General features: G+C 47.7%; 1 protein-coding gene across 1 annotated transcript in view; it reads left to right on the top strand.

The window, feature by feature from the left end:
• PACS1 (phosphofurin acidic cluster sorting protein 1) overlaps window positions 1-27,190 on the top strand; it is a 165,105-nt gene that overhangs the window by 124,785 nt on the left and 13,130 nt on the right. The window contains exons 3-13 of the mRNA XM_007978166.3: window positions 5,834-5,923; window positions 6,609-6,734; window positions 11,431-11,575; window positions 11,822-11,913; window positions 11,997-12,077; window positions 15,044-15,103; window positions 15,931-16,091; window positions 16,454-16,547; window positions 23,379-23,459; window positions 26,065-26,180; window positions 26,321-26,456. Of these exons, the coding sequence (XP_007976357.2) occupies window positions 5,834-5,923; window positions 6,609-6,734; window positions 11,431-11,575; window positions 11,822-11,913; window positions 11,997-12,077; window positions 15,044-15,103; window positions 15,931-16,091; window positions 16,454-16,547; window positions 23,379-23,459; window positions 26,065-26,180; window positions 26,321-26,456 (1,182 nt within the window). The remainder of the gene's footprint in view (window positions 1-5,833; window positions 5,924-6,608; window positions 6,735-11,430; window positions 11,576-11,821; window positions 11,914-11,996; window positions 12,078-15,043; window positions 15,104-15,930; window positions 16,092-16,453; window positions 16,548-23,378; window positions 23,460-26,064; window positions 26,181-26,320; window positions 26,457-27,190) is intronic.

The raw sequence follows: 27,190 nt of genomic DNA, 5'->3' as shown, positions 1-27,190 counted from the left end.
TGCTCTGTTGCCCAGGCTGGAGTGCAGTGGCACGATCTTGGCTCACTGCAAGCCCCGCTTCCCGGGTTCACACCATTCTCCTGCCTCAGCCTCCTGCGTAGCTAGGACTACAGGCGCCCACCACCACACCTGGCTAATTTTTTGTATTTTTAGTAGAGATGGGGTTTCACCATGTTAGCCAAGATGGTTTCGATCTCCTGACCTCCTGATCCACCCACCTTGGCCTTCCAAAGTGCTGGGATTACAGGCGTGAGCCATCACGCCTGGCCCCATCTCTATTTTTTTAAAACTTTTTTTTTTGAGATGGAGTTTCGCTCTTGTCGCCTAGGCTGCAATGCAATGGCACAATCTCAGCTCACTGCAGCCTCTACCTCCCAGGTTCAAGTGATTCTTCTGCCTCAGCCTCCCAAGTGGCTGGGATTACAGGCACGCACAACCATGCCCAGCTAATTTTTGTATTTTTAGTTAGAGACGGGATTTCACCATGTTGCCCAGGCTGCTTTTGAACTCCTGACCTCAGGTGGTCCACCCGCCTCGGCCTCCAAAAGTGTTGGGATTACAGGCATGAGCCACCACGCCCAGCCAAAAAAAATTTTTAATTATAAAAATTTTTAAAAATGTTTTAAAGATCTGTGATATTTTATATTGCAACAGGGCGATTACAGTCAATGTTAATTTATAGTACATTTAAAACTGAAAGTATAATTGGAATATGTGTAACATAAACAAACAATAAATGCTTGAGGTGATGGACCCCATATAACCTGATGTGATTATTACACATTGTATGCCTGATCAGAATGTCTTATGTACCTCATAAATATACCTACTATATACCCATAAAAATTATTAAAAAATTGAAATAAAGAATAAATGAAAAATAATAGTTTATCTTCAGACATCCAAGAAACCCCAACCAGTTTCCTCAAATATCACTATAATACTCTTAATTTTTTTTTTCAAGAATGGGATCTCACTATGTTGCCCAGGCAGCCCTTGTACTCCTAGGCTCAAGCTATCCTTCCACTTCTGCCTCCTTAAGTGCTGGGATTATAGATGTGAGCCACCACACCCAGCAACAATACTGTTAAACATCTATATGATAAGAATTTTTGGTTTAAATAAAAAGCATTTAAAACACCAGTAACCTGGCTAGTCGCAGTGGTTCGTGCCTGTAAATCCCAGCACTTGGGAGGCCAAGGCAGGTGGATCACCTGAGGTCAGCAGTTCAAGATGAGCCTGGGCAACATGGTGAAACCCCATCTCTACTAAAAATATGAAAATTAGCTGGGCGTTGTGGCGCACTCCTGTAGTGCCAGCCACTTGGGAGACTGAGGCAGGAGAATCACTTGAGCCTGGGAGGCGGAGGTTGCGGTGAGTCAAGATTGTGCCACTGTACTATAGCATGTGCAACATAGTGAGACTCCGTCTCAGAATAATAGTAATAAAACACCTGTAACCTAATTTTTAAAATATATTAATGAATATTTTAATGTGCTATAATGTATTTTAATATTTAGATATAAATGGTTTTGCTTCTTTACTGCAAATGAAGATATACTGTTATATAGATAAACAAATGATACAAAAGTATATTAAAAATAATTTTGAAATTGGACCCTGGTTGGTAGTGCCCCAGGCACCTGGAAGAGGCAAATACTGGAACCCATGAAAGCTAAACCCTTGGGGAAGGGTAGGAAAGACAAGGACAGTAGCGCACCATGCTTGAAAGGGCCGGACCTGGCTGTGATCCCGTGACACACTGCACTCTGCATCCTGCTACCTGCACATGCAGATTCCTTCTAGCGAGTTTGAAATTCAGATAGTGAATTTGGGATAGAAAGTTTTACAGGTATTTAGAGCATATACTTGGGTGGTGAGAGTTCATATAATTGTATAATGAGGCTACTGCTATTGGAAGGTGATGTCTGATAGTGACAATAAAAAAGATAAAGGGGATGGAGAGGGCTGGGGTGGAGGAAGTTAACAGATTCCCTACGGTGGTCACGGTAGACCTGGTTGAGAAGATGACTTTTACCTAAAGACTTTGAGGGAGGTGAGGGCCGTTCAGGTATCTGGAAGAAGAGCCTTCCAGGCAGAGGGAAGAGCCAGGACCAGGCCCTAAGGCCTTCATATTCTATGAATATATGCTCTGAGCCGAGAAATCTGAAAAGAATCCTAAGCACTTATTACTTTTTTCAACTTCTATTTTGGAAAAAATTCAAACATGCAAAAGTAGACAGAGTAGTTTACAATTCCCTCGATCCCCTTTCCAAGCTGTAATGGTTATCAACTCATCGCCAGTCTTGTTTCATCTGTGTCCCCATCTGTTTCCCTTCACCAGTGTTATTTTGAGGTAATCCATACATCATAGCATTTCACCCACAAATATTTCAATATGTAATTAAAAAATGTAGGCAGTATTTTTAAACAAAACCACAATACCATTATCACACCTTGGCCAGACACGGTGGCTCACGCCTATAATCCCAGTACTTTGGGAGTCCAAGACAAGTGGATAACTTGAGATCAGGAGTTCGAGGCCAGCCTGGCCAACATTATAAAACCTCGTCTCTACTAAAAATACAAAAATTAGCCGGGCGTGATGGCATGCACCTGTAATCCCAGCTACTCGAGAGGCTGAAGCAAGAGAGTCACTTGAACCTGGGAGGCGGAGACTGCAGTGAGCCGAGATCACGCCACTGTACTCCAGCCTACTCAACAGAGCAAGACTCTAAAATAACAAAACAAAAACCTTAATATCACGAAATCAGTGTTCAAATTTCCAGTTGTGGCATGAATTTCATAAATGTGTGGAAAGTCGTGTGGAAAGTCCTGTGGGAGAGAGTGGCTGTCAGTTTTGCTTTTTATAGTTTATTTGATGCATTCAGTCTTCAGTTGCCACTGTAGCGCTCGAGCTTCCAGGAGTCCTGAGGCCCTGGCCTGTGTGTGGGCTGACTGTGCTTCTGCTGTTATTTTATTTTTGTTGTTGTTTTTTGAGACAGGGTCTCGCTCTGTTGCCCAGGCTGGAGTGCAATGATATGATCCTGGCTTATTTTTTTATTTTTTTTTGAGATGGGAGTCTTGCTCTGACCCCCAGGCTGGAGTGCAGTGGCGTGATCTTGGCTCACTGCAAGCTCCGCCTCCCGGGTTCACGCCATTCTCCCACCTCAGCCTCCAGAGTAGCTGGGACTACAGGCGCCCGCCACCACGCCTGGCTAATTTTTTTTGTATTTTTAGTAGAGACGGGGTTTCACCATGTTAGCCAGGATGGTCTCGATCTCCTGACATCGTGATCCGCCCGCCTTGGCCTCCCAAAGTGCTGGGATTACAGGCGTGAGCCACCGCGCCCGGCATGATCTTGGCTTATTGCAACCTCTGCCTTCTAGGCTCAAACGATTCTCCCACTTCAGCTTCCTGAGTAGCTGGGATTAGAAGTGCATGCCACCATGCCTGGCTAATTTTTGTATTTTTTGTAGAGACGAGGTTTCCCAGTTTTGCTCAGGCTGGTCTCGAACTCCTGGGCTCCCAAAGTGCTGGGATTACAGGCGCCACCACACCCAGCCTTCTGCTGATTTTATACCCAGCCTTCCCCCTGTGGCCGTTACCCATAGGCGGCATCACTATAGAATGACATAACCATCAGGGCTCCACTTCCTTGGTCTCATTTTGGCCTCATGAGTGGCCGAGGCATTTTTCCATGTGTGGAATTTTCCCCTAAGGGTCAGCACCACAGCATAGTACCATTTCAACAGAAACAACTCCCAGAGTAATCATAGCTTTGCCAAAGATGAGAGATGAGCAGCTCAAAACTTGTCATCAATTATAAACAGAGATGGGTGTGGGGCTCAAGTCTGTAATCCCAGCACTTTGGGAGGCCACGGCAGGAGGATCGCTTGAGCCCAAGAGTTCAAGACCAACCTGGGCAATATAGTGACACCCCGTCTCTACAAGTAAAAAATAAAAATAGTAAAAATAGTGTTTCAACGAACAGCTCCTTGTTTACAGATTTTCTTCTTTTTAAAACTCATTCCTGGCCCAATGTGATGGCCTGTAATTCTAGCACTTTGGGAGGCTGAAGTGGGAAGATTATTTGAGCTCAGAAGTTAAAGACCAGCCTGGGCAACATAGTGAGACCTCGTCTCTTTTTTTATTTTAAAAAGAAAAAGAAAAAAACCATTCCCTCCAAGGTCATGGGATCAAGGGGGAAAAAAGAAAATAATATATAAAAATCATGCCCTTAGAATTTATTGTTTTGGATTACAATTTTTGAATGGAAATGTTTCTTTTTTGCCAGGCTACTTTCTAAAAGGGTTACTGTAATTTACTTTGCTTCAACAATGAATGAATTTGGAAATCCTACCACATCCTTACCAACTTTGGATGTTGTGGGGTTTTTTTATTTTTGGTATTAATTTTAAAACTGCTTATATTTTTTTAGACAAATTTATTCAACACCGTTTATTTGTGTGCTGGGAATCATATTGAACAAGACATATCTTTGTCTTATAGATCTCGAAGTTTAGTGAGATTCAGTAACTGGCAGTAAGAGGGCTGTCTAACCCAAATATTAGGTTTGGAGCAGGGGAGGTTAAAGAGGAAGTTCCTGGAAGAAAAAAAAAAAAATCAGCTGAGATCTGAAAGATGAGTTGGTTACGTGTGTTCAGAAGCCAAAAAAAGCATCCAAGAAGAGAAGAAAAGCACATGAAAAGCCCAGAGACAAGACAGTGTGCCTGGGGAGTCAGAGGGAGGATCACTTGAAGTCAGGAGCTCGAGGCCAGCCCGACCAACATGGCAGTAAGAGGGCTGTCTAACCCAAATACTCGGTTTGGAGGGTGGGGAGGTTAAAGAGAAAGTTCTTGGGGGGGGGGGGGAAAGGAACAGTGGGCAGGGAGGGTCATACACACCCTGGAGGCAGACACTACTGGCCTCTTCCCCAGGAGTGCTGGGAACTCGCAGGCATTAACAAATCATTTTGCTGTGATAACCCTTTATGCACCCTACAGAATCATACATGTAAAATCAGACTTATGGTAGAGGCTTGATTCAAATAAGTACAGTAAGGATTCATGAAATATTTGGACTGGTAAGAATGTTTGGGCCGGATGTGGTGACCCATGCCTGTAATCCTAGCACTTTGGGAGGCTGAAGCGAGCTGATCATCTGAGGTCAGGAGTTCAAGGCCAGCACATGGTGAAACCCCGTCTCTACTAAAAATACAAAAAAAATTAGCCGGGCGTTGTGGCAGGCACCTGTAGTCCCAGCTACTCAGGAGGCTGAGGCAGGAGAATCGCTTGAACCCAGGAGGCGGAGGTTGCAGTGAGCCAAGATCACCCACTGCAGTCCAACCTGGGCGACAAAATGAGACTTGTCTCAAAAAAAAATAAAATTTAATTTTTTTTTTTTTTAAAGAATGCTTGTAGAGTTTAGAAGTTGTTTGCAAACATAGTATTTCTTTTGGTCTGATTTTTGGTGACACAGCTTTGACAGATTTTTTTTTTCTTTTTATTATTAATATTATTTGAGGCAGGGTCTCGCTCTGTCACCCAGGCTGGAGTGCAGTGGCAGGATCATGACTCACTGCAGGCTCGAACTCCCAGGCTCAAGTGATCTTCGCATCTCAGCCTCCTGAGTAGCTGGGACTACAGGCATGTGTACCCCCACCCAGACAAATTTTTTATTTTTTGCAGAAACAGGAGTCTCACTATGTTGCCCCAGGCTAGTCTCAAACTCCTGAGTCCAAGCAGTCCTTCTGCCTCAGCCTCCCAAACTGCTGGGATTACTGGCATGAGCCACTGCGCCTGGCCAAACAGACTTTTCTTCTCGGTTTCAGGGTTCAAAAAGAATTCTTCGCTCCAACGAGATCATCCTTCCAGCTAGTGGACTGGTAGAAACAGAGCTCCAATTAACCTTCTCCCTCCAGGTGAGACTCTCCTAATCTTAGACCCCTAAGATGCTATATCCTGGCTAGTCCCCAGACAGTCCGCTAACCCAGAGACTGTTTTATCCCAGAGCCCCAATTCCCCAACTTGGGTGGGAATGAATAAAAGTCACCTGGAGGTTTATGGCTGGCCTGAAGAGCCAAAGCAAACCCTTAGCCATCCACGGTAAGGGTGTGGAAACCTGGGTAGGCACCATGGCTCCTTCCCTTCCTCTGCCTTGGCTAACAATTGTTAGCCATCTGCTACACCCCATCACCTCTCCTTAGTGATCCTCACACCCCCCGTGGACTGTGCCACCTTCAGCCTCCACATCAGGTTCTCCGTCCTTCCCCTCTACTCCTTATCCCTCCTAGTCAGTGTCCCTCTCATCATAATTCCAGTAATTCCATGCCCGAATTGAAACACACGGAGAAAACACCTGATAAAGTGGCAAGGAAAGAGACAGTTTTCTGAACGGGTGTGGACCCCAGGGCCGTGGCGTGGAAGCCAGGCACCAAGCTGAATCAGCTCCACCAGCAGCAACTTCATGGCTCTCCTTTCAACCCTGATTGTCCCCTTTTACAGAGAGGAAGAATTGAAGCACAGAAAGATTGTATGTCCTCTAGAACCCCTCAAGGACCCAGCTGCCCATTAACCATCCTTGACTCTGTGTTTTATATTTCATAGTACCCTCATTTCCTTAAGCGAGATGCCAACAAGCTGCAGATCATGCTGCAACGGAGAAAACGTTACAAGAATCGGACCATCTTGGGCTATAAGACCTTGGCCGTGGGACTCATCAACATGGCAGAGGTGAGAGGAACACAGTCTCCAGACTGTTGGCCTTTGAGTCACAGAGCCCATGGGAGACACCAGTCCAGCCATTTGAGTCTTCCAGATGATTTTCCCAGCCTGCTGGCTAGGTGCTTAATTCTGTTTTACAAGTTAATTATTTGTTGGAAATTCAGAATATACTTGTTTTTATCAAGTACTTTTCCTTCATGAAAAGTTTTAACTTTTAAAAAGGTAAAGCTCAAAAAATTACATAAAATTTCAAACTTTCAGAAAAGTTACAAGAATAGTACGAAGAATTCCCATATGTGGATTCATCCAAGTTCTTTAACATATTACCACATTTCTTACTCTCTCCTCATAGACATATTGTTAGGTATTATTTTCTGAGCCAACTTTCTGAGAGTAAGTTGCAGGCACAACGCCCCATTACACGTTAATACTGTGCCATGTTAACTTCCTTAACATGAGAATACTCTGCTGTCTAAACTCCCTGCCACCATCAAGATCAGGTCACTAACATTAAGATAAGATTGCCATCTAACTCACAGTCCCTGTTCCAATTGTGTTGAGTGTCTCAGTGATCCATCCCCTTTATGGGGCTGGGATTGATCTAGGATTACGTGCTGCATGTCACTGTGTCCTTTGTTCCCTTCAGTCTGCAGCAGCCCCTAGGTTCTGCTTACCTTTCATGACCTTGACATTTTTTAAGCGCACAGGCTGGTTACTTTCTTGAATACTCCTCAGTCCAGGTTCGCCTGATGTTGCCTCAAGATTAGATTCCATCTGTGTGTTTCTGGCAGCATTACCACAGAAGTGTTCTGTTCTCAGTGCAGCTTAGGCAGCACCTGATGTCAGTTGGTTCCTTTCCTGGGGATATTAACTTTTAATTTTTTTTTTTTATTTTTACTTTTTTTTTTTTTTTTGAGACAGAGTCTCACTCTGTCACCAGGCTGGAGTGTGGTGGCATGATCTCGACTCACTGTAACCCCCACCTCCTGGGTTCAAGTGATTCTCCTACCTTAGCCTCCCGAGTAGCTGGAACTACAAGCGTGCACCACCATGCCCAGCTAATTTTTTTTTTTTTTTTGTATTTTTAGTAGAGACTGGGTTTCATATGTTGTGCAGGATGGTCTCAATCTCCTGACCTTGTGATCCGCCTGCCTTGGCCTCCCAAAGTCCTGAGATTACAAGTGTAAGCCACCGCGCCCAGCCTTTACTTTCTTTCTTTTTTTTTTTTTTTTTTTAAGAGACAAGGTCTTGCTGTGTTGTCCAAGCTGGCTGGTCTCAAACTCCTAGGCTCAAGCAATCCTCCCTCCTCGGCCTCCCAAAGTGCTGGGATTACAGGCATGAGCCTCTGTGCCCGGCCTGATATTATCACTTGGTTAACATGGAGTCTGCAGGGTTTTTCCACCACAAAGTTAATTAATAAGCATTTTTACTTACTGGAAAAAAATATTTTACGGGGAGATAAATATATTATGGGGAGAAAAAGGTAGGTAACTTATCTTTTTCTTTATCACATTTTCACCTACTGGTTTTAGCATCTATTCATGATTCTTGCCTTAATTGGTCATCACTATACTTTGATGCTTACCAGACAGTGAATTTCTAATCCCACCGTTCCTTACATATTTATTAATTGGCTTTTTTTTTTTTTTTTCCCCCTGAGAGGGAGTCTCACTTCATCACCCAGGCTTGAGTGCACTGGCACAATCTCTGCTCACTGCAAACTCCACCTCCCGAGTTCCAGTGATTCTCCTGCCTCAGCCTCCAGAGTAGCTGGGATTACAGTGGCCCGCCACCAGGCCCAGCTAACTTTTTTGTATTTTTAGTAGAGACGGGGTTTCACCATGTTGTCCAGGCTGGTCTTGAACTCCTCGCCTCAAGTGATCCGCCTGCCTTGGCCTCCCAAACTGCTGGGATTACAGGTGTGAGCCACTGCTCCCAGCCTCATTAATTGGCTTTCTGTAGTAAGGTAGTGCTTTTCCTTTGCTCTCATTTATTTGTGTCAGTTATGGACCGCGGATTCCTGTTTTATTTGATGGGGCTGAATCTGCTACTATCATTTTTTTATTTTGATGCACAGACTTGCCAGGTTTGGCCCGTGGGAGCCCCTTCATGCCAGCTTCGAGTCTTTTGTACTGTATCTCATCGTTCTTTACATCCTACCATACTTTCTGGTACAAAACATTTCAGGCTCATCTTGTACTTTCCCTGACCCAGCCCCAGAATGAGCAGATTCTCCAAGGAGCCCTGGTTCTTTTCAGTGGAGAAAGGTGTTCAGAAACCAAGATCTGGGTACCGGGAGTGCCCATATCCCCAGCTTGGTGTCGTCTACTCCCACTGAGCAGACAGAGCTGAGAGAGCTCTGTCTGTATGCACACATGTGCTCGTGTCTACACACACGTCACAGCTCCTTTCAGATCTAGGTCCAGATCTGTCTAACCATGAGCACGCATCGGTAATTTCAGTTCCAACCCAATGGCTTTTTATAGCTTTTCTTTCTCCATATTTCTGATTCCCTTTTGGAATGGTAAGAAGTCAGGCTATGATTATTCTCAATACATGTACTCACTAGTGAAGTTCCCTGGGTGCCAGGCAGTTCCTCTCAGCCCTAACGGGAAGAAGAAAGCAGCCACTAATCTGTTTTTAAAATTATTTCTGTACTTTAATAAATTAAATAGGAACAATTTTGTGCCCATGATAGAAAATTTGAGATAGTCCCAGCCCGTCTTTCTGTCCTGCTCAGTCAGTGTTTGTGTCAGTGTGGAGACAGGGGGCAGTGAATTCCCACCAGCACCCCCTGCCTCTGCTACGCCAGGCTCTGCCATTCCCTGTAGACTGGGCTCCTTTTCCTTATTGCCAGTGATAGGCGACCACCACCTGTAGGCCTGGCCTCACCCAGACTTAAGAGCAAGTTTCTCTGTAAAGGACTTACACTAAAATTAGTCCTAGAGATTAGCAACTATTTCTTTCGTTCCCTCCCTCCCTCCCTCCCTTCTTTCTTTCCTTCCTTCCTTCCTTCCTTTTTCTTCCTTTCTTTCCTTTCCCTCCCTCTCTCCCTCGCTCACCTGCTGTCTCTCTTCTCTCTCTTTCTTTCTTTCCATCTTTCTTTCTTTCTTTTCTTTTCTTTCTCTTTCTTTTCTTTCTCTCTCTCTCCCTTTCTTTCTTCCTTTCTTCTTTCTTTTTCTTTTCTTTCTTCCTTTTTTCTTTTCTTTTCTTTTTTCTTTTTCTTTTTTTTTGAGATAAGAGTCTCACTGTCACCCAGGCTGGAATGCAGTGGTGCAATCACAGCTCGCTATAGCCTTGACTTCCTGGGCTCAGGTGATTGTCCCACCTCAGCCTCCTGAGTAGCTGCAACTACAGGCATGCGCTACCACACCAAGCTGATTTTAGAGACAGGGTTTCACCATGTTGCTCAGGCTGGTCTGAAACTCCTGGACTCAAGCAATCTGCCCGCCTCAGCCTCCCAAAGTGCTGGGATTGCAGGAACAGACTACTGTGCCTGGCCGAGCAACCATTTTCTATATTTTATTTTATTTTATTAATTTTTTTTAGATGGAGTGTTGCTCTGTCGCCCAGGCTGGAGTGCAATGGCATGATCACGACTCACTGCAACCTCTGCCTCCTGGGTTCAAGCGATTGTCCTGCCTCATCCTCCCGAGTAGCTGGGACTACAGGCGCCTGCCACCATGCCTGGCTAATTTTTTGTATTTTTAGTACAGACGGGGTTTCACCATGTTAGCCAGGATGGTCTCGATCTCCTGACATTGTGATCCGCCCGCCTCAGCCTCCCAAAGTGTTGGGATTACAGGCGTGAGCCATCGCACCCGGCCCGAGCAACCATTTTCTGTCGTGATTGTTATCTTTAAGCACATGGCCCTGACCAGCACTTCTGGGGATAATTTTAAAGCTAAGACGTTAGGCCAAGTGCAGTGGCTCATGCCTGTAATCCCAGCACTTTGGGAGGCCAAGGCGGGAGAATTGCTTGAGCCCAGGAGTTCGAGATCAGCCTGTGCAACATAGTGAGACCCCATCTCTACATAAAATTTAAAAATTAGTTGGTCATGGTGGTGTGTGCCTGTGGTCTCAGCTACTGAGGCTGAGGCGGGAGGATCACTTGAGCCTGGGAGGTCGAGACTGTAGTGAGCTGTGATCACACTACTGCATGCCAGCCTGGGTGACAGAGTGAGACCTTGTTTTTAATAATAATAAAAAAACAGGCTGGGTGCATGGCTTATACCTGTAATCCCAGCACTTGGGAGGCCGAGGCGGGCAGATCACGAGGTCAGGAGTTTGAGACCAGCTTGGCCAACATGGTGAAACCCTGTCTCTACTAAAGATGCAAAAAAATATTAGCTGAGCATGGTGACAGACGCCTGTAATCCCAGCTACATGGGAGCCTGAGGCAGGAGAATTACTTGAACCTGGGAGGCAGAGGTTGCAGTGAGCCAAGATTGCGCCACTGCACTCCAACCCGGGTGACAGTGAGAGGCTCTGTCTCAAAATAATAATAATAATAATAATAATAATAATAATAATAATAATAAAAGTAAGACCATGAAGCAGTAGGACAGTAGACACGGATTTGAAAGTGAGGAAGAAAATGTATCAGCAGAATGCCGTTGCTGCTGGGGGGCTTATGCGTTCCTTGGCTGCGTTTCTCCAGGTGCCTCTGTAGTAACATGCCTCCACCACCTCCCCTTGCTCCTAGGTGATGCAGCATCCTAATGAAGGCGCACTGGTGCTTGGCCTACACAGCAACGTGAAGGATGTCTCTGTGCCTGTGGCAGAAATAAAGATCTACTCTCTGTCCAGCCAGCCCATCGACCATGAAGGAATCAAATCCAAGCTCTCTGGTAAGATGCATGTAGCGTCTGGAGACCCTACAGCCCATCCTGGGAAAGCTGAACAAGACAGTGCCCGAAATGTTCCTGGGCAAGAGACCTTTAGAGACCCCTGGAAGTAAAATGTGGCTTTGGCCCTGCCCTCCCCTCTACCCTGGCTATGTTTCCCCCAAAGAGAACCATTGATTCCAGCCCATCGAAGTCTCTTGGGCCAGATCTTCCCATTGCAAGGTTATCTTACTCAGGTGTCTGTTGCAGATCGTTCTCCTGATATTGACAATTATTCTGAGGAAGAGGAAGAGAGTTTCTCATCAGAACAGGAAGGCAGCGATGATCCATTGCATGGGCAGGTAACTTTCCATGGTCCCTCACGTGGAGCATCCAAGAAACTCCTGGGGTTTCCCACCCTCATTCTGTCCCCGTACCCACTTAGGACTTGTTCTATGAAGATGAAGATCTCCGGAAAGTAAAGAAGACCCGGAGGAAACTAACCTCAACCTCTGCCATCACAAGGGTGAGCCTCAAAGGTCTGGGGAGTGGTTGGCTAAGATTTTCAGTCTGGGGGTAGGTTGGCAGCAGCATATTCAGGCCTAGAAGAGAATTCTTAAAATATATCAACACAGGGTCATCCCGTCAACGATTCCGACACGCTGTGTATCCTCACCACCACCCAATTAGACTCACTGTTGTTGGGAACCACCATTACTGATAAGAGTGTTATATCCTTCAGGTTATTGTTAGATAGAAAAAAGGAGGAGAACCCTTCTTTTAGAATTCAGAACAGATAGTGGTCTGTCAGGGAACAGACCGCCTCCCACCCACTCCAGTGGCTGCTTCATGTCACATGCTGTCCTCTGCAGGGAGAAGGCCAGCTCCCTCTAGGAGTTGTTTTAATCATGTGCTGAACTTATGCAGAGATAATAGGCCAGTCGTGGGGTGCTCCTATGACCTTGGGCTTGCTAAGCTTTAATTACATCAGGTATTATTCCTGCCTTAACGGATCCATAACCTTGGAGACCAGGTGCCTTTTGATACTTTTCCTCCTTAAGAGTTCTGCAAGAGTCACTGTTTTGATGACATTTGAGTCCTGGACTGAGAAGCTAAAAACCTGAATTCCTAGGTGGTCTTTTAACAGATTCTGGAGTACCTGCATGAAGTGCGGGAGGGCCAGAAGTGCTGGGAACGTTTCCTAAGGGGAATTCACAGCTCCATTTCCCCAGAGGCATCCTAATTCTCCCCAGTGCAGAGCTAGCCTAGGGACCAACCCCCTGAGAGCTGAGATGCCTGCCCCTTCAGGGATGAGAGGAGGCCAGATACTGTCACCTCTCCCATCACACTGAGGTGTCACTGGACTTCAGGTAAATCTGCAGGACTGTGAACTGGATTTCCCATCCAGTCAGCAACTAGGGAGCGGGAGGACTGTTTCCTTGTCCTCAGGTATCCACCTCTTGATTGGTGCTCCAAATGGTCCCCATAAGGTGTGTCACCAGTGCCCCAAATGCTTGACCTCCATTGCACTCTGGAAATAGGGAGTGACTATAGGATCTCTCTGTAGTCAGCCCCTGCTGCTGAGTCTTTCTTTTTCCTGCTCTGTAACTAGAAAGCAGCCCTATTTTCTTCCCAGCAGGTGCCCCCAGAGCTTAATAAGTCACCTCATCCTACGTGGGGTCTCCTCCTTGGCATGACCCTGGCACATGACTGGAATTCAGTGCTCTTGCTAATGTTCACTCCTCCAGAAGTGTTTTTGTTTTTTTTTTTTTTAAGCTGCAGGCACTTTCCAGTTCTACCCCAGAGACTTAGTGACCTCCCTTAGTGCCTGTCTCCTCTGTGCATGCGCATTCTTCTCTCTCACCAAGAACACAGATGTACTTGACCTTCTCTGAACATGTCTCATGCTGCTCTGTCACTGGGAGCTCGACTTTTTTTCTCTGCTGTGAAGGCCCTTTCTCCCCTTTCTTTGAAGATTTATCGGTCTTGCAAGTTCATTGTTTTCATCCCCAGGCAGCAAGTCTGTCATTCAGGCAGGAAATACATATGACCACAAGCTAAGCATCATGCCCAGAGACAGATAAGGCCCAGTCCATGCCATCAAGCGCACAGTGTCTAGTGACACCACACATTTCAACAAATAATTACAGCCCAGTAGGACAGGTGCCAAAAGACATAGCTTTGCAATGACACCAGGGGACTGTGGCCACCTGTCCCAGAAGTGCCAGGACAGCTTTCCAGATGAGATGCTGAGAGATAGGTTTTTTAAGATAAAACTTCACCAAGTGGATTTGGGCAAAATTTTTATTCAAGGCAGAAGATATCCTATATAAAGGCCCACTACAGTGCTGTGGCTCACGCCTGTAATCCCGGCACTTTGGGAAGCCGAGGCAGGCGCATCACGAGGTTAGGAGATTGAGACCATCCTGGCCGCCATGGTGAAACCCCGTCCCTACTAAAAGTACAAACATTAGCTGGGTGTGGTGGCGCGTGCCTGTAATCCTGGCTACTCAGGAGGCTGAGGCAGAGAGTCGACTGAACCAGGGAGGCAGAGGTTGCAGTGAGCCAAGATCACCCCACTGCACTCCAGCCTGACGACAGAGCAAAACTCCATCTCAAAAAAAAAAAAAAAAAAGGCCCAGTACAACGGCATACAGTTTTTCCCAGGAACTCGAAGCAGTGAGTTTCCACTTGTGGGTGTGAAGGGTCAAGTAGAGAGATAAGTTTAGAAACAGGCAGACCCAGGCTTTGGACACTTACAGGCCTGACCGCTGAGCTCTGTTCAAGTAGTGGAGGCCAGTGAAGACTTCTAGTGGGAGGGTAGCATGAGCAGGTTTGCACACAGAAGGACCACTGTGGACTGTGGAGGGAACAAGACCAGAAACAGGCGGGCAGGGCATGAGATGTCAGCTGAAGGCTGTTGCTGTGATCCCAGAGAGGCGAGGAGAAAGACCTGAATGGAAACAGTCGTGTCACAGATGGAAAAGGGAGGATCCACAGTAGCCAGAATGGGCCTGTGGGGAGAACGGGAGGGAGAGACTCCAGGCGTAGATGTGGGTTTAGGTGTGTTGGTGACATCAGTCAGAGGATCAGAGTGCAAGGAGAAGACTCTGCGTTCCACCGTGGAGCTGGTAAGGCTGAGGTGCCCATGCTGTGCATGCGCAGGTGGGAGTCAGCAGTGGGCACTGTGGATCTGAAGGGCAAGCAGAGATGAGCTGGAGACCCACATTTGGGAGGTGTTGGGGCACAGTGGGGCGAAGGAGCTGGGGATAGACATTCCTTCTCCCCGCAGCTGCACCCAAGGCCCAGGAGCCACACTGGAATTCGGCCTGTCTTCCTGAAAGGCTTTGAATGCCAAGGGCAGAGACCAAGTCCTCCAGTCTTCATGTCCTCTCATAGCCCTCATGAAAGTGGGCTCTGGTGGATATTTGTTCACTTCAATTGACCCCAAGTGGACGTTCCTGAGAAATATCGTGCTATTTGTCCCTACAGCAACCTAACATCAAACAGAAGTTTGTGGCCCTCCTGAAGCGGTTTAAAGTTTCAGATGAGGTACGGCCCCTTACTCCCAAGGTTAATGGTGAGTTGAATTCCCCGGGTTTCACCCAGCATCCCTGGTGTACACTCTGTATTGCCACTGAGAGTCAGGATTCCAGGATTAATATTCCTGCTCCCCGTGGCCTTCCTGGTAGATCCCTAAGGAAGAGGGTGGCTAAGAAGGACTTAAGCGAGTGGAGGAGAGAAAGAGGCTATGCACACAACGTGGGGCAGCACAGCTACGCCCGACCCTTGGTGATGCCCAAGCCTCTGGTGTGCGATACAGGGACAGACCTGGCGGATGCTGCTGTGGTTGTCACTTAATTTCCCCTCTTATCCCACGGGAACATCAGTGAGCAGCAGCTTGTGAGGTGGAAACGTCCTTGGTGGTCAGCCATGGAATAACCAGGAGTGGGCTGCTGAGAGAGAAGCAGTCTTTTCCCTGGGCACCGGGAGGGACCCATTTCTACAGGCTTCTAAGTGGGCTAACAGAGGAATAAAGATGAAAATTGTTGAGAGCGATTGCTTCGCCTTCCTGTGGGCTGTAAGGAGGGTAGGATGGGCCCACACGGGCAATGGGCCTCGGGATTCCTCAGCTGTCCCTCCTGGCACAGCTTCACAGTGTGGAGTGGTGGCAGAAACCAGGGGGAAGGTGGCCTCACCATGTCCCCTCCCTCAGGCTGGATCATGGAAATGACGTGAAGGTTACTCCAGCCAGTGTGAAGCTCTGGCATGTCCCTTAAGCAGGACTATAAGGGTGGCCCAAGAGAAAGGAGCTGCTCATCAACTACAACTGTTAATAGGGGTGACCCTAAATTCAGAGACTCTTTTTTCCCCTGCAGGTGGGCTTTGGGCTGGAGCATGTGTCCCGCGAGCAGATCCGGGAAGTGGAAGAGGACTTGGATGAATTGTATGACAGTCTGGAGATGTACAACCCCAGCGACAGTGGCCCTGAGATGGAGGAGACAGAAAGCATCCTCAGCACTCCAAAGCCCAAGCTCAAGTGAGCCCCCCTCTCTGTAGCTGGCCTCCAGACTCTCCTTCCTGGCCATAGCAGTCTCCTGACCCCTCCCTCGCTGTCCCCTCTATTACCAGGGAATCTTGGTCCTTCATTCTTTGTGAACTTCTGGCTCTCTGGGAGAAGGTCACTGTTTTGCCTCTCACTGACAGAAGTCCTATAGGACTCTCAGGAAGTCCCCCCTCCCCCGACCCGACCCGCCTCTTCACCTTGCACTTCCCTGCTCACCGGGCGTTCTGGACACCCGTAGCTTGTTGACCCGCCCTGAATGTCAGCTCCACTCAGCTCTCCCAGCGTGCTGTTCTGAGCCCTGGCAGCACTGACCCTGGCTGTGCTCTTCACCACAGGCCTTTCTTTGAGGGGATGTCGCAGTCCAGCTCCCAGACGGAGATTGGCAGCCTCAACAGCAAGGGCAGCCTCGGAAAAGACACCACCAGCCCTGTGAGCGCGACCGCGGCTGCGGGGCGGGGCGGGACCATGGCGTGTCGGGGCTCAGCACTCAGCACTCCGACCCTCTGCGTCTCTGATCAGGGCTCATGTTGTGACCTTAGAAAAGTGGCCTCATTGGCCGGGCACGGTGGCTCATGCCTGTAATCCTAGCACTTTGGGAGGCGGAGGCGGGTGGATCATGAGATCAAGAGATCGAGATCATTCTGGCCAAGGTGGTGACAACCAGGCTCTAATAAAAATACAAAAATTTCCCAGGCTTGGTGGCATGCACCTGTAGTCCCAGCTACTCAGGAGACTGAGGCAGGAGAGTCACTTGAAGCCAGGAGACAGAGGTTGCAGTGAGCTGAGATTGAGCCACTACACTCCAGCCTGGCGACAGAGCAAGACTCCCTCAAAAAGAAAAAAGAAAAGTGACCACATCTTGTTTCAACCTCAGTTTTCTTCCCCTCAGTCTGACTGGGAGCTTAGCTCTTTGGGGTCATTGCTATGTCAGGCCGAGTTGTTCTTTTGGTCTGTTGCTGCCATGGCCCAGAGCCTTCCCTCTGAGAACACATACAACCTCCCCCTCTGCTGGGTGCGGTGACTCACGTCTGTAATCCCAGCTCTTCGGGAGGCCGAGGTGGGTGGATCACTTGAGCCCAGGAGTTTGAGACCAGCCTGAGCAAAAATGCAAAAGTTAGCCAGACGTGGTGCACGTCTGTAGACCAGCTCCTCGGGAGGCTGAGGCAGGAGGATCCCTTGAGCCCAGGAGGCAGAGGCTGCAGTGAGCTGTGATCGCACCACTGCTCTCCATCCTGGGTGACAGCGCAAGACTTTGTCTCAACAAAAACCTCTCCCTTCATGTGCGTTCTGTGATAGCTGAGAGTGTGGCATGGAGTGGGCATTTGGCCAGTGGTGAGTGGCCCTGCACCAGGCTGGGGAAGGAGCAGGTATGGAGAGGAGGGGAGCCACTGAGATGTGCTCAGGAGGCCCTAGTAGGCTTTATTGGACCAAGAATCCATAGAGGGGAGCAGTGCCCCGAGACGGTTTATAATTTAGTCAAGAGGTTTCCATTTTTCCTGGTGAGCAAGGGGAAAAGGAGGCATATACTGTAACACCCGGAGCCACGACCTGGCCCTTGCTCCATCCCTCCTAGGAAAGGCCCTGCTCCCTCAGCAGATCACAGGCAGGAGTGGGGGTAAGCCCGAAGCGACCTCAGGCCCTAGGAAGCTTCTCTTCCTTCGTTTACAATGGAAGGCAAGTGAGCGTTGTAAAGTGAGCGTTGTAGCGATGTGAGTGCCCAGCTTAGGGTTTGCCCTCCAAAGCCCAGTGTCTTTTCTGTAGATCAAAGAAACACGTCCTTTAAGTCCTCCTGTTCATCTGCTTTACTGGCAGATGAAGCCTAGTCATTGTTCACCAAGGGGAATACCAAACTCGCCCTGCAGATCGGTAGTAATTGTGCGGAGATGATAGGAAACAGGCGAGGCCTCCACCACTAAAAAGCACAGGTCTGAAAGGGCAGGTTCCCGTCCTGGAAACCACCGTCTCTTGATGCATCCCCTGGCTGCACTTCTGCCTGCTGCCACCAGATGGGGCTCTCTCCCAGCGCACTGCTCTTCCTGGTTAGTACAGCGCCCCACGTGGCGTTAGTGAGGAAATGCGTGGGAAACTGCAGCCCAGACTCCTCCCTGAGAGAAACCCCAGGCCTGCCCCTGCAGACCCTGCACCCTAGACGCCGTTCCAGGCCGGGTTCATGGGGATTCAAGAACTGAGGAGACTTCGCTTTAAAAAAAAAAAAAAAAAAAAAAACCCTTTCAAATTTATTTTTTATTTTATTTTATTTTGTTTGAGTTGGAGTTTTGCTCTTATCGCCCAGGCAGGAGTGCAATGGAGCCATCTCGGCTCGCTGCAACCTCCACCTCCCAGGTGCCAGCGATTCTCCTGCCTCAGCCTCCCGAGTGGCCGGAACTGCAGGCACGTGCCACCCATACCTGCTAATTTTTGTATTTTTAGTAGAGATGGGATTTCACCATTTTGGCCAGGCTGGTCTCAAAACTCCTGACCTCAGGTGATCCACCCGCCTCAGCCTCCCAAAGTGTTGGAATTACAGGCTTGAGCCACTGCGCCCAGCCATTTTTTTTTTTTTTTTTTTTTGAAGGGGGGTGGATAGGGTCTTGCTCTACTCCCCAGGCTGGAGTGCAGTGTGTACTCAGCCACCTCACTTTCTTTAGTATTAGTGTTTAGGATGTGGCTTGGAGATGCTTTTCCTCACATGGAACTGCTGAATGGCCCTGCTGAATTGACACCATCCACATGGGCAGACCCGACCCCTGGCCATGACCCAACCCCTGGCCATGAGAGACAAATTCCTTCTGAACTATATGGGATGACTCTAGAAAGAAACCTGGGAGCCAGCTGAGGGAGGACCGTTTGTCAGTGTTCCAGGAATATAGAGCAAGTGCCCTAATGTAACTAAATTACTAACTGAGACAGTGCCCCAAAAGCAGTAAGCACTTAGGTGTTCACCTAACACTGTGGGTGTTCAATAAATGTTGGTTACCTGATTTATAAAACTTACAGAAAAAATTACCTAGACACACTGAGCCTTGGTGCCTCATCTGTAAGGTTGTGGTGTCGGTATAGGAGCCCATTTGGCTCAAAAGCTAATTGAGGGTAGGCACAGTGGCTCACACCTGTAATCCCAGCACTTTGAGAGGCTGAGGCGGGTGGATCACTTGAAGTCAGGAGTTCGAGACCAGCCTGGCCAACATGGCAAAACCCTGTTTCTACTGAAAATACAAAATTAACTGGGCATGGTAGTACACATCTGTAATCCCAGCTACTCACGAGGCTGAGGCAGAGATTTGTTTGAACCTGGGAAGCAGAGGTTGCATTGAGCCAAGATCCCGCCACTGCACTCCAGCCTAGGTGACAGAGCAAGACTCCATCTCAAAAAAAAAAAAAAAAAAGCCAATTGAGTGTCAGCTTTTATAATATGGTGGCCTAAGGGCCCCTGTCTAAGCAAAAAACACATTTGGGACAGAGTGGAGCTTCTGAGTTTGAGTCTTGACTCCACCACTCCACTGGCTGTGTGATCTTGGGCATGTTACCACGCCTTTGCTTCCTCATCTGCAAGAAACATGTTAAAGCTCATGCCTGCCAAGGTAGTGAGGAGATGGAACAGGATCGTGCACATCAGACTGCCGTGTGGGGTGTGCCTGACTGACTTACTGCATACAGAACACTGCTCATTGCTCACTGACTACTATTGCTCTTATTATTATAATTCCTCAGTGCCGTTTCAGTTTTGGACTCCTAAAATTGATAGAATCTAGATGTCTTTTTAGTGAGTCCTTCAAATTCTGGTTCCCTTGGCCAGGTTTCAGACTCACTTTGCTGGTTCTGTGCTGATATTTCTATTTTGAAGGACCCCATATGTCTGGAAGTGGGTGTGGAACTTTGGAATCCTTTGGTATGAAAGGCGCTTTGGGAACAGCAGAACAAGGCTGTGCTCTTAAATGGAGAACTTCTGAATGGATTAGGAAAAACCATGAGATTGTGCACATGTAGGCAGGCGTGCACACACCGCCTCAACTTGTATCCTCTCTTCCCTGGTTTCCTAGCACTGTTATTTATTTATTTTTCTTAATCTTGCTTTTTGTTCCCCACGTTTTAGAGGATTCAGTTTATCGCTAGAACCAGAAAGAATTTCTACTGATAAAAATTATTCCAGTTGTTGAATTTTCCCAAGACTTGAGCACACAGTGGCAACATAATTTGGTTCTCCAAGCTGATAACAATGAGCTCTGACAGTGCTTCAGTTAGGGCAGCCACAGAGGCAGACTTCCAGCCAGGACTGCCTGCTGCCTAAGTCGCTATTTCCACAGCACTATAAATAATGGCATTAGAGCCTAGTCCTTCATGAAATGATAGCCTACATATTACCGCTCTTGCCCCCTTCTCTCTGACACAGGCCTACACTCTTACCCTTCAGCAGCTGACATTGTCCATGGGCACAGTAGTGCAGACTGCTGGGACTTCCAGTGATGCCTCATCCACGTCCAATGCCAAACACTTGGTCAGACACAGCTGGAGTCCTGCTGGTGTTCCAGCATCCTTTGGGGGGAGAAAGTGCTTTAGTGTTTATAGAAGCAGGAACAGAAATGTGGAGAAGTTAGGAATTTGTCCCCAGGAGGATTATTTGGGACATCTGGAAGAGCTAGTAAATAGCCAGCAGGTGTCCTCTAAGCCCAATCTAAGTTAAAGATATTATCAGGAGATGGATATGCTAATTACCTTGATTTAATCATTTCACAGTGTATCCATAAATCAAAACCTGTTGTATATTGTAAATATATAGAATTTTTATTTGTCAATTATAGCTTAATAAAGCTGGGGTAAATAAAGATCTTACTAAATGTTGCAGCCTTGACATGGAAGCAATATTGTAGCTGTCATAGTGCTTAACAACAAGGCATGCTACTTTAAAACCTCCCGGCAGACCTGTGTTATCACCCAGTTCATTCTCTTTAAAACACGTTTGGCCGGGCGCGGTGGCTCACGCCTGTAATCCCAGCACTTTGGGAGGCCGAGGCGGGCGGATCACAAGGTCAGGAGATCGAGACCATGGTGAAACCCCGTCTCTACAAAAAATAGAAAAAATTAGCCGGGCGCGGTGGCAGGCGCCTGTAGTCCCAGCTACTTGGGAGGCTGAGGCAGGAGAATGGCGTGAACCCGGGAGGCGGAGCTTGCAGTGAGCCGAGATTGCACCACTGCACTCCAGCCTGGGCGACAGAGCTAGACTCCGTCTCAAAAAAAAAAAAAAAAAAAAACACGTTTAATTAATTTGTCATATTGAGAACCAAAACTGAGTGAAATTATCTTTAGTCTCAGGTCTAACCAGAGCTTTTCCATGGCCAAGGCTGGGCGTGGTGGCTCATGCCTGTAATCCCAGCACTTTGGGAGGCTGAGGCAGGAGGATCACTTGAGGTCAGGAACTCAAGACCAGCCTGGTCAATCAGCATGGTAAAAGCCTATGTCTACTAAAAATACAAATATTAGCGAGGCATGGTGATGGACACTTGTAATCCCAGCTAATCGGGAAGCTGAGGCAGGAAAATCGCTTGAACCTGGAAGGCAGAGGTTGCAGTGAGCCAAGATCACACCACTACACCCAGTCTGAGCGACAGAATGAGACTCAGTCTCAAAAAAAAAAAAAAGAAAAAACATTGGCTGATCATATAGACAAGGTGTAAATGAGCTAGCTCTGCAATCTGGAAGCAACCTGTTCTGTGGCTGTGAGCCATTACACAAGCCAAACCGTCTGAAGATCTGGGGTCCAAGGGTCTAACTCAGGCTTGCTGAGTTAGTCCAGCAAATGGCCTGGAGCAGGGATTCTCAACTGGGGATGATTTTGCCTCCCAGACATATGGCAATGATTGGAGACATTTTTGTTTGTCACCAGTTAGGGGGTGGAGAGTTGCCACTACCAGCACCTGGTGAGTAGAGGCCAGGGATGCTGCCAGACATCGCACAGTACACAGGACAGACCCCCACAATAAAGAATGACCCAGCCCCGGCTGGGCGCGGTGGCTCATGCCTGTAATCCCAGCACTTTGGGAGGCCGAGGCGGGTGGATCACAAGGTCAGGAGATCGAGACCATCCTGGCTAACAAGGTGAAACCCTGTCTCTACTAAAAATACAAAAAACTAGCCGGGCGTGTTGGCAGGCGCCTGTAATCCCAGCTACTTTGGAGGCTGAGGCAGGAGAATGGCGTGAACCCGGGAGGCGGAGCTTGCAGTGAGCCGAGATTGTGCCACTGCACTCCAGCCTGGGCAACCGAGCGAGACTCCGTCTCACAATAAAAAAAGAATGACCCAGCCCCAAATGTCACTTGTGCCAAGGTGGAGGAACCCTGGTTTAAAGTGTGGCATAGGGAGCCTGCTGTGGTGATCCTTGTTCCATAGTTTACGAGATGACCTTGAACTTACTAGCCTGATGCTTCTCAGTATTATATGATTGACTCAGAGAAAGGACTTTGAGTCATTGGGAGGAAGTGGGATATCATTTATATTTTCTGTCTCCTGTGGTTCCCTACAAGAAACAAAAAGATTCACTAAGGCCAGTACCTTCCCTGCATCTAAGACCTACAAACCCAAAGTCACTGCTGGTGACTTTGAATTGCTGTCTGCATAGCAAGAAGCAGTATTAACAAGTATGAAAATCTGGTTATGTATCTGTATTTGCAAAGGAAATTTTTAATATTTATGAGAAATGCTAATAAGAGTTGGGGACAAATGGAGAATTAATTTACACCTAAATGGCTTAATATTGGGTGCCTTTCTGCTTAGTATATCCTGTTAGAGGGTATTCTGGATGTTCCCACCAGGCAAAAAGCATTTGGCTACCGTGGATATCTTTAGTCTCAAAATCAAACACCTGAACCTAGCGTGCTTCTTTCTCTGGCAAGCAAAGGAGTCCTTCCTGGTGTCCTTCCTGGGCCAAGGGTATTCATTGGATCCAGGGTCAAAGACTTGATGGATGCAGTAGCAAAGCCATCTAAATTTTGAGCTTCTCTTCCCTAGTGACATCTCGTGGGAGTCAGAATTTCTGGGTTCTGAATCTCCCTGTGTTATTGACTTGATGACAAAGATAACTGATCCCTCCAAAACCTAGTTTTCACAGAAATGTACCCCGCCCCCCGCACATAACATAAAAGCCCTGAAGATTTTATGAGGTTTGAGATTAAATGAAAGTATTTTAAGCTTCATAGGGACCTAGTAAAACAAATTAAAGTGGTAGTTACTTGGATCAGTGATAACTAATTCTTATAATTTTTGCAGATGGAATTGGCTGCTCTAGAAAAATTTAAATCTACTTGGATTAAAAACCAAGATGACAGCTTGACTGAAACAGACACTCTGGTATGTATGGGTCAGTTTCCTGTTTCAGCTATTTCAAATATAGTGTTTGTCCCTTTAGAAATAAAGGCAGAAGGACCCTCAGGACCACCCTAGAAATTTCACCTAAATCTACGGGCTTATGAATGTCCTGTGCTCTCTCCTGAAATACTTACCTGTGGAATGTAACATACTACCTGGTGTAGACACCGAGTTGCTCTCAAACTTAATATACCAGAAATGTCCTGCCCTTTAATAAGAGCTGACCAAATGCTAGTTGGGGAAACTTCTCACCATCTGTCACCAACGTTCTCCCTGGAAAATCGTCCCTTCCTCCTTGGGTATTGCTCTTTCTGCAGCCAGGCAACCCACAACATTCAGTCTCTGACTGGTACTGGTCCGTGTTCTAAGAGGTGCTGGAGCTGCCCAGGAGTGCAGGCCTAAGCCCCAGTGAAGTGGAATTGAGTTGGTTGGGATGCCCAATTTTTTTACATGTTGAATTACACACACATTTACTGTGCACCTGCTTGTGCTGGGCACTGAAGATGCAAAGATGAGCGAGCCACAGTTTGTATCCCCTGTATCTCCCTGGGTCTCTGCAGAGTCCCAGGGAGGTACTGGGGATGCAAATTGGGGAAGCGACGTCTGAGCTGGGCTTTGCAGGTTACATCAAAGTTCATCCCATGGGACCAGAGGCAGGACCCTTGTGGGGAAGGAGCAGAGAACTTTACGGAATGCTATCTAGGGATGAGCCTCACGGTGGGACCTGCTGGGAGTTGACTAGAATCTGTGACAGAATTATTTTAGCCTTATGTTTTCTATAGTAAATAAGACTAAAGATCTTATATATTTAGGCTTGATTCAAGGTTAATTTGAAACTCACTACTCTAACTTATATTTTCTAGTTCACCAGTAATCTGAATAATCCAGCTTCCACTGTGGCCCCAATGTGGTCCGTACTGCACGTGGCAAGTACAGTGTGGCCTTTTCAAAATTAAATTCCAATTGTGTCACTTCCTGATTAAAACTCTTCAGGGATTGGCCAAATCTCAGCAATTTAATGTTGAGTGAGTAAAAGAAGCCGAATACCAAAAAATGCATGCCATAGGATTCCAGTTCTGTGAAACTCACAAACGGGCAAAACTAATCCATGAGAGTGACGTCAGCATACCTGTTACCCAAGGGACGGGGAGGGGCATAGGGAGCCCTCAGGAGTGCTGGAATGTTCTGTCTTGATCTGGTTAATGGTCACCTGGGGGCATATTTGCATAAAAATTCAAGTTGACTATTCTGGATTTGTGCTTCTTATTTTATAGAAGTTATGCCCTCAGTAAGCATTTTGAAAACATAAAGACAAGGCAGAGGCAGGGAAGTAGGCAGGTACGCAGCCTGCATGGAGAGCAGAGTCCTTCCTGAGGGCTGGAGCATTAGGGAGGTAGTAGGCCCGGGGAGGAGGTATGGGTGATTAATTTAGAATGGTGGCCCAGGCTGGGTCATGGCGGGCCTCAGAGGCCCCACTAAGGAATCAGACTTGGCCAGGTGTGGTGGCTTACACCTGTAATCCCAGCAATTTTGGGAGGCTGAGGCAGGCATATTGTTTGAGCCTGGGGATTCAAGACCAGCCCAGGCAACATGGAAAAACCCCCATCTGTACAAAAAAAAAAAAAAAAAAAAGATACAAAAAATTAGCCAGGCATGCTGGCATGCACCTGTACTTGGAAGGCCGAGGTAAGATAATCACTTGAACCCAGGAGTTCAAGGCTGCAGTGTGCTGAGACCATGCCACTGCACTCCAGGCTGTGCAAGAGAGCAAGACCCTGTCTAAAAAATTAAAAAGGATGTCGGGAGTTTAAGATCAGCCTGACCAACATGGAGAAACCCCATCTCTACTAAAGAAAAAATACAAAATTAGCCAGGCATGGTGGCACATGCTTGTAATCCCAGCTACTCGGGAGGCTGAGGCAGGAGAGAATTGCTTGAACTTGGGAGACGGAGGTTGCGGTGAGCCAAGATTGCACCAAAGTTGCACCATTGTGCTCCAGCCTGGGCAACAAGAGCAAAACTCTGTCTCAAAAAAAAAAAAAAGAAAAAAAAAGTGATCTGAGGAAAGGCAAAGGCCTGGGCTCAGAAGGTGGGATAGAGAGGGTGGATGTGAGAGTGTGGCCAGAGCAGGGACAGACAGTGGTGGCGTGGGGAGGCGGAAGGAAGGGAGAATCTCAAGGGAGATGCAGCTGGCTTTGGCCAAGGTGAGAAATGGGGCTATGGCCCTCTCTGGTCTTCTAGACCAGATAAGGTCCGCTCACGGTGCCAGGGAGATGCATCTAGGGGTCCCCTCTTCACTCCTGGAGACAGCAGGTCATCAGTCCACTCTTCGTTTGCCGGCAGGTAGTTTGTAACTGGATATTTACTGGATTGCAGCATACAGTTCCCCCATGGGCTGTACTCAGTCACCAGTGAACAGTGGCAATTTTCCTTCGCCTGAGGCAGGAGGTTTAGGACCACTTGCTTTCAGGAAAAGAGAATGAGTAACTCTCTTCAGGATGGTGATGGGGCCTGGCCAGTCCAAGGAGGCTCCTGGGTGGTCACTGAGTGGGAGGTCATCTTCACTGTTTCCTCTCCTCCATGGTAGGAAATCACCGACCAGGACATGTTTGGAGATGCCAGCACGAGTCTGGTTGTGCCAGAGAAAGTCAAAACTCCCATGAAGTCCAGCAAAACAGATCTCCAGGGCTCTGCCTCCCCCAGGTACTGCAGATGGAAAGGAAGCAAAGGGTACAGGCTGCAGCTGTGCTCAGTGTTGGCTTCAGGGCTGAGGTAAAGTGGGGCTGGCAGTGGCTTTGGGGTTGGAGGGGTATTTCACCACCCTTTCTCCACCTCCCTGGCAGCAAAGTGGAAGGGGTGCACACACCCCGGCAGAAGAGGAGCACGCCCCTGAAGGAGCGGCAGCTCTCCAAGCCCTTGAGTGAGAGGACCAACAGTTCGGACAGCGAGCGCTCCCCAGATTTGGGCCACAGCACGCAGGTACTTCTGCGTCCCCCCAAAACACCAGGACCCTCTGAGATTCCCTGAACTTCAGGCTCTATTTTATTGGCTTCCTTGGACAGTTAGTTGGAGAGAAGAGGAATACTTGGAAATGCGCTGAACAAAAACTCTTGAAGAAAGACTAAATTAGAGAGGTCTTCCATATTCCTTACTTACTGCCAGTGTGGAATTGGCTTCCACGCCGACCTCTAGGGCACAGGCACGGGAGCCAAAAACGCTGTGTGGTCCCGGCCTGTCCGGCTGCGAGTGTCGATTCCACACCACTGGTGTCTCTGCCTCCATCAGACATCAGTCTGGAGATTGTGCCATGAATCCGCTGTTGCAGAGGACAGCAGCCTCTGGATCTCATGGGACACCCTGACCCGAGCTCCCGACCTGAGTCGGGAGCTGTGGTTGGTCATCGTGCTCTCAAGCCCAGAAGCCAACAATATTAAACTATTTCAGTGGAAGGACCTGAGAGTGGGCTGGAGAAGAAGTCAGAAGCAACTGGGCCTTGGGAATTGTGTTCTCCTTTTGAAGGCCTGTGGTGTCAGAGATCTGGGACAGGGATTTTCCCAGCACACCTCACACAGTTCAGTTCTGCTAGGGTTAAACAGCCAGCCTGTTCATTCCCCTGATAACTTATCAAGTGCATTGTCAGTGTGGCCTCCTGAGCTCCATGCTATTACATGGCTGAAAATGAACTTGAGACTAGAATAGCCCAGTGCCTGGGG

This window comes from Chlorocebus sabaeus, chromosome 1 (genome assembly GCF_047675955.1).
Source record: "Chlorocebus sabaeus isolate Y175 chromosome 1, mChlSab1.0.hap1, whole genome shotgun sequence".
NCBI classification, from domain to species: Eukaryota; Metazoa; Chordata; class Mammalia; order Primates; family Cercopithecidae; genus Chlorocebus; species Chlorocebus sabaeus.
The sequence above is the reverse complement of the archived record's forward strand: the minus strand, read 5'-3'. Positions and strand labels throughout refer to the sequence as shown.